Below are 12,512 nucleotides of genomic sequence, written 5' to 3'. Positions count from 1 at the left end.
TACACACACACACACACACACACACACACATACCAGCAGTGTCGGCATCCACAACAGAGATGAGGTCTGGAGTACATCCCATGCATTCACCAGCCTGCCCATTGGTCAAGGGAAGGATGACCAGATTCTCGTTCTGAAACTCCAGCCGTATCTCTTGACCGTCCCACTCCTCTACACCTTCTACTGTCAGGTAACCTTTGTTGAAACTGGGGGAAAAAGTATAGGTAGCCTACTGTAGATGAGTTTTGCAACCCTTTGTTTGTTTGATTGTTTTATTTTTAGTAAGAAAAGTTTTATGACCTTTGCAACACGATAAGGTCACATAAGTGTCGAAGATAAGAGGTGTTACAAGAGAGTAACAAACACAAAAAAGAAGGAGGGGAGATAAAGACGATAGATGTTTGATAGTAAAGAAGAAGCAAACCGAACCAGAGCACCCGTCAACCAACCACTTTGATTGTTTGAGGAAGTTTTTTAAGGCACTATCGACCTCTGCTATCGACTCAGGTTTGCAACCCCTATAACAGAAGTTATTTTTTACCGCCCCTATACTATAACACAAGTTATTTTGTACAGCCCCTATAACAAGTTCTTTTTTTACAGCCCCTATACTATAACACAAGTTATTTTCTACATCCCCTATGCTATAACACAAGGTATTTTTACCGCCCCTCTACTATAACACAAGGTATTTTTTACCGCCCCTATACTAAAACACAAGGTATTTTCTACAACCCCTATACTATAACAAGTTATTTTTTAACAGGCCCTACAACACAAGTTATTTTTGACAATCCCTATACTATAACACAAATTATTTTTTACAACCCCTACTATAACACAATTTGAGTTTTACAGCTTCTATACATAAGTTGGATTTTACAGAAAGAAAGAGTGAAAGAAAGAAAGAACGATCGAAAGAAAGAAGGAACAAAGAAAGAAAGAAAGAAAAAAGAAGGAAAAACAGAAAGAAATTTAGAATGAACGTACCCCCCACTCGTTTCTCTTTGTACATCCGTGATCTTCCCAGTGATGATATGCTTAGCGTCCTCCTGTCTGACAATGGCCTCAATCACCGACTCTTTCTCCAGACGGGCTCGCAAGATGGCGTCCCCGAGCCTCCAAGCCCTGCTCACGGTGTGCAGCGCTGTCTTTGTCTTCACGTCTGCCGACGAGACCGGAATAGCCATTCCCGCCGAGCAGCCATTTGCAATCGACACGTCACGCAGAAAATTCTCCGTCAGTTTATTGGCGGGGGTGTACAGAAGCGCGCTTCTTTCTACGGAGTTCCCCGATCCCACAATCCCCACCGGATATGCGGGGTTGTTGTACATATATGGAATGAACATCTGGACTTCCGGAAACGCTCGGCTCATCCCGTCCGCGTCCAAGATAGGAAGGTCAAGGTTGGCTGCGATCAGGAAAGGCTCGATGGCGTTCATGCCCCCGATTTCTGCCGACATGAGGGCCACGATTTTGTAGTGGGACCGTTCGGAAGAGTCGCTCGGGGCGTAGTTCTGGACGAACCTTACTCCGGCTTCGTTGGTCTCGACGGTTATACCTTGGAGGGAAAAAAAGACAGAAACAAGGACACCTTAAGCAAGAGGAAAAACATAGGGGCACATTTGCGTGTAAGTGTAAGGCTTTTTTAAAATACATTTTATTTTATTTTATTTTATTTATTTATTTATTTTGGGGGGGGGGGGGGGGGGGGGGCTTTTCTCACTGCTTTGAAAATAAAAGGGGGGTGAGGAGCATTTTATCAAGAAAAAATATATTTTAGGAATCGAAAAGATAGGGTGAGACAGACAGAAAGACAGACAGACAGACAGACCGATAAATAGGCAGACAGACAGACAGAAAGACAGGCAGACAGACAGACAGACAGACAGATAGCCATTAGTAAAGTGAACCCGACCCACCTTTCATGTTCTGTAGATCTCCATCTTTGAAACCGACGGGCCGACAGACAGACAGACAGACAGACAGAGAGACAGAGAGACAGATAAATTGGCAGACAGACAGGCAGGCAGGCAGGCAGACAGATACCCCAAAAAAGGCAAATCCGACCTACCTTTCTTGTTCTGTAAATCTCCATCTTTGAAACCTCCGACCTCGTAGACATCTCTCAGACACTCCAGCGCTTTTGTCGTCTCGGCAGACGACACTCCCTGCTCGTACATGATCAGGGGCGCTCCGATGAAAGCCGACACGATCACGATATCATTTTCTGGGTCAGCATCCTTCAAAAAGCGATCGGGGGTCACCACGCGCATGCGCTTCCCACTCCGGATACACTTGAGGGCTCGCAGTCTGCCCATATGTGGGCTGGCCCCACCTCCACATCCATAAATGCCAGCGCCCACAACAATACATTCAATATCCCACTCGGATATGATCCATTCCCCGCTGTCTGGATCAATATAAGGATCTCGAGGGAATTTGGTAGCGTCTCTGTCTGTGTCCTCTTCTCCCCCCTCCTCTCGACCACCGTCTTCTTTAGCTTGATCAATCCTCTGCCCCGTGGAGGAGTACACTTGTTTGGTCGCTGTCACGCTCTCTTGAAGGAGGATTTTCTCAGAGTCGCCGCGGGCTTCCCACGGCTGAAGAACCGTCTCCTGTTTCCGTTCCCACACAGCTAGATCTCCGACGACCTTGACTATGATTTGAGTAGCGTTCCCGGGCATGTAGGACAGGACAGAGTCCTGTTTGTCCAGGATCTCCACCGTTTTTTCCTCGGCTCCTGCTGCTATGACCTGAGACTTGACCTTTGACAAAAGTTTGAAAATAGTCCGAATGAGAACAAGTAGGTAATAATAATAATAATAATAACAATAATAACAATAATAATAATAACAATAATAATAATAATAATAATAATAATAATAATAATAATAATAATAATGATAATGATAATAATAATAATAATAATAATACATGTAATAATAATGATATTAATAATATGATAATAATGACAATAATAATAGTAACAATAATACTAATAATGATAATAAAATATCGCAATAATAATAATAATAATAATAATAATGATAATGATAATAATAATAATAATAATAATAATAATAATAATAAATAATAATAATAATAATAATAATAATAATAATAATAATAATAATAATAATAATAATAATAAATGACATTTATAAAGCGCTCAACCCTGATTAAAGTACACAGGCTCTGAGCGGTTTACAATACAGTACAACATACAATAGTAACATAAAACGTTGTGTTCTGACTAAGAGAAAATTACTCCAAATATTCATCTTATTAATTTAAAAACAGAAACAACTTCAGCTGACATTTGAATGAATGAATCAAAAGATTCAGCAAAGGTAGCAGTAGCATCAAAGTGTAGGTCATGGAGATTGGTAGAGACTAATGCCTATAGTTACAACAAGGGCTTTTTGTGACAAATCGTTGTTACTGTTGATGATGTTGTTGCGGCTGCTGTTGTAGTTGTTGTTGTAGTTGTTGTTGTTGTTGTTGTTATTGTTGTTGTTGATGATGATGTTGATGTTGATGATGGTGACGATGATGATGATGATGATGATGATGATGATGATGATGATGATGATGATGATGATGATGATGATACTGAGGATGAGTAAGAGGAGGGGGCAGAGATTCACACTGATTTCTTTAACATGGAAAACGTCTTGATTTATCATGCAGTGATTAGACAACATACAGATATGAATGGCAACGGACAAGGGATACATGGTTAGATTTTAAGCATCCATACTTTCTGGTAAATGTCCTCAATCGCGGTGTCTCTGGCTTTAGAAAAGAACGGTTTCTTGGCTTCATTGGTGGCCAGGTCAGCTTTTTTCCCATCAGGATCGTCAGTGACTGCATTGACAGCCTCGGTGACACATCGCTCCATCTCTGCGCTGTCCACCATGTTTAACAGGTTCACTGACGGAAGAGGCAGATCATTTGTGTGAACAAACACCCCAGTTTTAGTTTCAGTAAGTGTTTTATGACACTTGCAACACAATAAGGTCATATAAGTGTCGAAGATTAGAGGTGTTACAAGAGAGTAACAAACACAAAAAAGAAGGAGGGGGGATAAGGACGATAGATGAAAGAAGAAGCAAACCACACCAGAGCACCCGCCAACCACCCACTCAAACACCCAATGGAAAGAAGGCTGACAGACTACAGACAGAAACATAGGCCATTTTTTTTCCCAACATAATATTAATATCTGGGTTAAACTACCGCCCCCCACCCTTTCCTCCAAAAAATACCCCCAAAAACATAAGCACCAAAAAATTAACTATCCCCACCCCTCACTACAACAACAACAACAACAACAACAACAACAACAACAACAACAACAACAAGAATCCCCCCCAAAAAAACAACAATAAAAAACAACAAACAAACAAACAAACAACAACAACAACAACCCAATTAAAACGAAAGACAAAACAAACAAACAAAACAAACAAACAAACAAAACAAACAAACAAACAAACAAACAAAAAGCCAACAACATTGCTGCACACCGATCGTTTCAATCATGACGTATAACTCACCCACGGTGTCTATGCTCGCTGAGACTTTGCTCAGCGCTGCCCCAATAGCGTTGGCCACGCCGAAATGCTCCGGTACGATCAGCTCAGTGGCTCCCTTCAGAGACCTCTTCATGTCAATCAAAATACTTCCTCCGCCCACTACGATGACAGGCAGCTCCTCCTTGCTCAGCTTGATCTTGTCCACCAATTCCTCCACCAGTGAGTGGACCTCCTCCACAGATTTCCTCACCAACGCCTCATCAAGCCCTCCCACCCTCTTTGCGTCCCCGAGAATATAGAGCCCAGCAGCGACAGCGATGTCCGTTGTCGTGAGCGACCGTGTCTCCGAGTCGAGTCCGTTCCCAAAAACAAGAGCCTCTTTCATGAGGTTCAAACCCGCACTGCGAGGGCCCACCGTCACGCCCTCTAGTTCCCCCTTCTCATTTCTTTTCTCCTTCACGTAGGATCCACCGCCCAATCCGATGCTCACTACGTCAGGCATCCGGAAGTTGGTCCGGACTCCGCCCACTTTTACGTGCGTGGACGCTTTTCGCGGGAATCCGTTCTTCAACACGCCCACATCAGTGGTGGTGCCGCCTATGTCTACGACAATGGCGTCTCGAAGCTCGGAAAGAAAGGTCGCGCCACGCATGCTATTGGTGGGGCCTGAGGCAAAAGTGAGCACTGGGAGCTCTAGGACGCCCTCGCTGCTGATGATCGTCCCGTCATTTTGAGTGAGAAAAAATGGGCACGTGACTCCAATCTCCTCTAAAGCTGACTGAAACCCGCTGACAGTTTTCTTACACAAAGGTTTCAAACACTCGTTGAGAATCGCCGCATTCTCCCTCTCCAGAATCCCGATATGGCCAATTTCGTGAGACAAAGACACACTGGCTTCCGGGAAAACCTCGAGGGTGATCTCCCTTGCTCTCACTTCCTGATCCGGGCGAGTGGGGGAAAAGATTCCAATGTAAGCAATGTTTCTAATGCCCTGTTTTCTAACGCCTTCAATGACGTCACGGAGCTGAGCCTCGTCCATTGGCTCGTGTTCTTTCCCATCATACCGGAACCCTCCCCGCACGAGATGGACAGAACCCCGGATTATGTTTGCTAAGCCTGATGGAAAGTCGCAGAAAGGCAGGAGCTCCTCGGACACGGGCCCACAGATCCGGATAACAGCCACTTTGGCCAGGTCTTTTCCTTGCACGACGGCGTTCACAAAGTGAGTAGTACCTGGGCACAGACACAGAGAAGTTTTAGTTTTAGTAGAGGTTTTACGGCGCTCGCAACTGCATAAGGTCATATGAGCGCCAGAAGATTAGAGGTGTTACGAGAGAGTAACAAACATAAAAAGGAAAAAGGGGAGATAAGGACGATAGATGTTTGATAGGAAAGAAGAAGCAGACCGCACTAGAGCAGCCGCAAACCACCCGCAGACACAGAGAAGCACAAAGAAGAGTTAGTCAAGACAAAAAGTCAAAACAACATGTACGACGTTGGCGTGAGTAAAGAAATAACTGAACACAGGCACAATCAGAGCTATTTGACTTTTGGAAAAAATAGAAAGACAGACAGACAGACAGACAGACAGACAGACAGACAGACAGACAGACAGGCAGACAGGCAGACAGGCAGACAGACAGGCAGGCAGACAGTGGGCCTCAGCTTAGTTAGACGTTGTGTCCTCTACACAAATGTCCTATTTAGCTCGGTCCTTTCGGAAATGGGCCTTAAACTCGGAGGTCCCGCCTTTGTAAAAAACCTAATAGTGTTGATTGGGGTGTTAAACCTACACCATTTTCCCAATTTTTAAGACAGAGACAGAAACAACGGAGGAAAAGGTGGTTAGCGGGTGCTCTGGTGTGGTTTGCTTCTTCTTTCCTATCAAAAATCTATCGTCTTTATCTCTCCTCCTTCTTTTTTGAGCTTGTTACTCTCTTGTAACACCTTTAATCTTCGGCAATTATTATGACTTTATTGTGTTGCAAGCGCCCTAAAACACTTACTAAAACTGAAACACAACCGCCAAACGGCTTGTGCAGATAATAATTATGATTGTGTTGGACAGGAAAGATTAGATTTGAGCGCTGTGGCGTAAATCAATGCTGACATTCTACCACACACAAGCAATAGAAATCTCTGTGCACTTTTGTGCAAAATGAAGTCACAGCACGACCAAAATGCACCCATTACTGGATTGTTTTGGTAAGTGTTTTACGACACTCGCAACACAATAAGGTCATATAAGTGCCGAAGATTAGAGGTTTTACAAGAGAGTAACAAACACAACAAAAGGAGGGGAGATAAAGAAGATAGATGCTTCATAGGAAAGAAGAAGCAAACAACACCAGAGCACACGCCAACCACCCACACCCATTACTGGATGTAGTATCACGCCTGCACAATGCGTGTAAAAATGCATGCATCACGAAAACGGGCACCAGACAATCCTCTTTCAGAAAGGTATTGGTATATATGATGGCATCAACTGGTGATCTTGTAGTTCCGTTCGTTTAAGTCCACGATCCATTTGCTTACATCCAGAGAAGAAATCCATAAGTCTTGATGACCAAATAGGCAACACAAAGAACAGGGATGCAACCTAGCTGCAAAACATCAAATTATGGTAGAACCCCCCCCCCCCCCCCCCCCCTTCATATTTTTTTTTGGGGGGGGGGAGGGGGGTCAGGTCAGGGGGACTTTTGAAACCCCCCTTACTCTTGACTTTAACGAACGAAACTACAAAATCGCCCATCAACTTTGTTCACAGGGGAGTGTCATTGCAAATTTTGCTTCACTTCCGCCTTGGACGCCAAGCACTGCTCTTTTTTCCTCGGCCAGATGGTTCACGGGTTCGTTTGGTCGCTTTTAAGGACAAGCGGGCTAACCCAGATTTTGGGGGTTTCCAGAAATCTTGACCTACACCAAAAGTGGGCATTGCCCTATCTGTAGGAGAAGTTTGGTTTCATTGGTGCGTATAATTTGTTTGGTTATAGAGAAAACTCTCCTTGTCTTTTAAAGAAACTGAACAAGGGTTTAAAAACTTTACCTTCGCTTTTCTCAAAACAGCATTTTTCAGGATAGCCCCCTCCCCCTTTTAAGTCTGTTTCATCTATATATATAGATGTATTTGCCAGCACGTACAAAATGCATGTGCCATGTTGTTATTATTATTATTATTATTATTATTATTATTATTATTATTATTATTATTATTATTATTATTGTTATATTATTATTATTACTATTACTATTATTATTATTATTAATGTTATTTATTATTATTATTATTAAAAATATTTAACAATTTTTGTTGTTGTTGTTGTTGTGCTACAAAAATACGTGTCAAATTGAAACTTTCAGTTTCACAAAATTTGATCAAGGAAAGAAGAAATAATATGTGCTCCTGCTATGCCACATTTTAAAAGTTTTAGCAGAAGTTTTACGGCGCTCGCAACTGCATAAGGTCTTATTATTATGAGCGCCAGAATAATAGGTGTTACAAGAGAGTAACAAACATAAAAAGAAGAAGGGGAGATAAGGACGATACATGTTTGATAGGAAAGAAGAAGCAAACCACACCAGAGCACCCGCCAACTATCCACTATGCCACATTTGAACTTGCCATGTTTACATTTGAAGGGGAAATACTCTAGAAAGCTGAAATCTATGTGTCTATGTGCACAGATATAAAGGTCTAGTGTCACGCTGTACTTGACAAACTTTTTTTTTTTAAAGCCCTATTCAAATTCTTCTATTACGTCTCTGAGCACAGTGCTCTACAATGTGTGTGCGGCGTTCATCACCGCCTGATACAAATCTCTGCGCAACACTTCTTGAACCAGTCCTACTTTTGTCTGAGTCCGATCTAGTCATATTATTCAATTTCCATACGCGTGACAAAACTTTTGTCAAGCCAGCATAAACGAACTTAGTTCTATTTATTTTTTTTTATTTTTGCACCAGCATAAGGTCATATGAGGGCGCGGGACACATTAAACCTTAATTTTCAATTGATATGAAATTTTGAATTTTGCCCGGTTGGCGGCCAAAGCCTACTCTTATCGATTTTAGACGTGCGTAATTTGCACACAGGACCTCCCAGATATTTCGCCCTTGTCCGAGAAGGCTAGGTGTAGATCTTTCCTACCAGTGTAGTTGAAAGACTGCAGTAAGAACGGGCCAAGGAGTAGCAGTAGAAAGGCTACAGAAAGAGTCAGGAGCCCAGAGGAGAGGGCAAAGGAGGTGAGGGGGTGGGGGCAGAAAGAGGAGACGAAAGCAGACGACAGAACATTGCTAGAGGGCAGGAAAGGATGTGAAAGGAGACAATTTTAGAGAAAAAAATGTGTTCGGTCGCTACCCGGATTCGATCCCAGGACCATCGAATGAGAGGCGAACACCTTAACCTCTAGGCCACGAGAGCCCCCTTGTTGCGGGTTTGGGGATTCCAGTCTAAAGCCTTACGTGGTGTCCTTGGGAAAAGCACTTTACACTAATGTTACTCATTTCACCCAGGTGCAAATGGGTACCCGGCAATAGACAGCGAATGTTTAGCGTTTTAGCGCCTACAAAATAGCAGCTTGCACTCTACACTTCCGGAAAGTTCAGATTGTTTCAGAATGCTACATGTGTCAGGTCTGCTGGGGTAATAATATACATGTAGAATGTAAAGTACATAGAGCTTGCTGTTGAGCGAATTTGCACTATACAAATATATTTCTTCTTCTTCTTCTTTTCCCTCCTCCTCCTCCTCCTCCTCCTCCTCCTCCTCCTCCTCCTCCTAATCCTCCTCCTCCTTCTTCTTCTTCTTCTTCTTCTTCTTCTTCTTCTTCTTCTTCTTCTTCTTCTTCTTCTTCTTCTTCTTCTTCTTCTTCTTCTTCTTCTTCTTCTGCTTATTATTATTATTACTATTATTATTATCATTGTTATTATCATTATCATTATTATTATTATTATTATTATTATTATTATTATTATTACAAATAATTATTTTCTACAGTCGTTTCTCTGTTTCCATCTCGCACGTCCTCCCGTACCTAAATGGCCTGTCATCATGGCGATGTGCTTTGTGTGAAGGGGAACACATCGACACAGTAAGTTATTTAGCGTGAGGTAAAGAGCAAGACGTACATGCACACACACATATACACACACATACACACACACATATACACACACATACACACACATACACAACCGGTAACTGGTGATAAATGTTATCGATTTATCAGTTACAAAAGACACCATAAAAAACTGATAACGAAGATAGTGATAGTAGCAGGTGCAACATAATGAGAAGCTGTCAAATGATATACTTCTTTGATGTCTAATCATAGACGAATTAGGAAGAAGGAAGTACCGTATCAAACTAATCGTATTGAATCAAATACATGTAAACTGGCAACGTTCTTGTTTAATTTTGTTTTAGTAGGGGTTTTACGGCGCTCGCAACTGCATAAGGTCATATGAGCGCCAAGGGGTGGATGTCACCAGAGAAGTCCTTACAGGGAATCAGACTTACTCTGCTCACCTCTCTAGCTTCAACAGCACAGAGTATACTTCGACTATCAAGGCACCCCGGAAATAGCGGGTCACAAGAGTGTGACAAACTTACAAAAGTAGAATATAGCGAAACTTTAGTATAATATAGTAGCACAAGTAACACTGAAACAACACTACTTTAATAATCTGGAAACAGATGGTTCAGCGCTTTGCAACAAATTGGGGGCCAATTACTCGTACTACTAGCAGTACAGCCAGTCGTTCTTGATCTAGCGACACTCAAATAGTTTACAATCTGGAAAAAGAGAGTCAAGTTCCACTGTAATAGCGCCCTTTTCAATATTTAAAATTTCGTGATTGACTTGAACTCGAGGCATATTCTTTTAAAAACGAGAAATCGCGAATTCATTTTTTTGTTTTAATAAGTGTTTTACGGCACTTGCAACACAATAAGGTCATATAAGTGCCGAAGATTAAAGTGCCGAAGATTAAAGGTGTCACAAACATAAAAAAGAAGGAGGAAAGATAAGGATGATAGATGTTAGGTAGGAAGCAAAAAGCAAGCCACACCGGAGCACCCGCCAACCAACCACCCACCGCGAATTCATGTAGTGCGCCAAGAAAACAAAACAAAAGAACAACTAACAATTTAAAAAAATTAACAAAAAAACCCAAACAAAACAAAAACAAAGAAAAATCAAAAGAAAACAAGGCCACCAAAACGACACCGTTCTCCACTAGTTACTCACCTATGTTGACCTGGATCGGGCTCACGACATGACCGCTGTACTCTCTAGCTACTCACCTATGTTGACCTGGATCGGGCTCACGACATGACCGCTGTACTCTCTAGCTACTCACTTATGTTGACCTGGATCGGGCTCACGACATGACCGTTGTACTCTCTAGCTACTCACCTATGTTGACCTGGATCGGGCTCACGACATGACCGTTGTACTCTCTAGCTACTCACCTATGTTGACTTGGATCGGGCTCACGACATGACCGTTGTACTCTCTAGCTTCTCACCTATGTTGACCTGGATCGGGCTCACGACATGACCATTGTACTCTAGCTACTCACCTATGTTGACCTGGATCGGGCTCACGACGTGACCGTTGTACTCTCTAGCTACTCACCTATGTTGACCTGGATTGGGCTCACGACATGACCGTTGTACTCTCTAGCTACTCACCTATGTTGACCTGGATCGGGCTCACGACATGACCGTTGTCCTTCGCTTGCAGCAGGGCCCTCAGCACCGCTTTCTGCACACCTGTGGTGACGTCACTGCTGGTCAGTTCTTTCACCTCGGACAAGACCTGGTGCCGCCCCTCCCTGTGGCAGATGAGGACGACGTCCGTGTTGGTGCCGCCGATGTCCACTCCGATGACCACTGGCAGTGCGGACGCCATGATGCCTGGGAACAAGCTGTGAAATTGTGAGATAATAATAATAATAATATATGACATTCATATAGCACTCAACCCCGATTAAAGTACACAGGCTCTGGGCGCTTTACAATACAGTACAAAATACAACAGTAACATAAGACGTTGTGTTCTGACTGAAGAAAATTATTCCAAATATTTATCTTATTAATTTAAAAACAGAAACGACTTCAGCTGACATTTGAATGAATCAAAAGATTTGATCTCTCTTAAAGTACTTGGTAAAGCATTCCAGATCTTGGGGCCTTGGTATTCAAATGCCCTTTCACCCATTGTTTTAAATTTCATAGTTGGTAAAATAATTTCTTTTTGTCAGCTGATGACCTTAAACTGCGAGCTGGAATGACCAGTCTTAACAGATTTGATAAATATGATGGTGCATTATCATGGCATGGGTTTAACGCCCTTATCAAGACCATTAGGTTATTTAAGAGGCGGGGGTCTAACCACTAGACCACCGACAATCTCACGATTACGAGTCCGGTAGCCTTTGGGAATGGCCTAAAGACACTTCAGTCAGTAGCACTGCCCTGGGGGATGTAGTACTCCCTTGAATATCGCCGGGGGCAGGTCACGTAAATAACCTCCCACGAAAGGGGAGAATCTTCAAACTAAAAACGATATATAACAATATCTCGTATCTGGTACATATTTCTGCACCTTTATTAACCCTCCCAACCCTCTTATAAACCTTCCATTCGGTCATATAAAAACTCTCTACTCCAGGATTATGGTCGATGAACAGTCCTTAAGAAATTTTTCTTATTCAACAGGCCTTGCAAATTTGTCAATGACTTTATCATAATCTATATTGCGTATCGGTACTCACCAGTGAAGATACTAAAACTTAACAATAGCTAGAAAAACAAAACAAAACAAACCGTGATATACCAAGTCCAAGACCGGTGAACCGCAATATGGCACGGCAATAACACACACACACACACACACACACACATACACACACATACACACATACACACACACATACACACACACATACACACACACATACACA

The 12,512-nt window shown here is 42.5% G+C and overlaps 1 protein-coding gene across 3 annotated transcripts in view; it reads right to left on the bottom strand.

The window, feature by feature from the left end:
- Positions 1-12,512, bottom strand: part of LOC101846350 — a 19,211-nt gene that overhangs the window by 1,943 nt on the left and 4,756 nt on the right. For all 3 annotated transcript variants that reach the window (XM_013082693.1, XM_013082695.1, XM_013082694.1), the window contains 6 exons: positions 11,239-11,474; positions 4,563-5,774; positions 3,764-3,936; positions 2,075-2,768; positions 991-1,561; positions 34-206 (listed from right to left, as the gene is read on the bottom strand). In XM_013082693.1, the coding sequence (XP_012938147.1) occupies positions 34-206; positions 991-1,561; positions 2,075-2,768; positions 3,764-3,936; positions 4,563-5,774; positions 11,239-11,458 (3,043 nt within the window). In that variant the 5' untranslated portion in view covers positions 11,459-11,474. The remainder of the gene's footprint in view (positions 1-33; positions 207-990; positions 1,562-2,074; positions 2,769-3,763; positions 3,937-4,562; positions 5,775-11,238; positions 11,475-12,512) is intronic.

This window comes from Aplysia californica, unplaced genomic scaffold (assembly GCF_000002075.1).
Source record: "Aplysia californica isolate F4 #8 unplaced genomic scaffold, AplCal3.0 scaffold00188, whole genome shotgun sequence".
Taxonomy (NCBI): domain Eukaryota; kingdom Metazoa; phylum Mollusca; class Gastropoda; order Aplysiida; family Aplysiidae; genus Aplysia; species Aplysia californica.
This window is presented reverse-complemented; position numbering and strand designations above follow the sequence as displayed.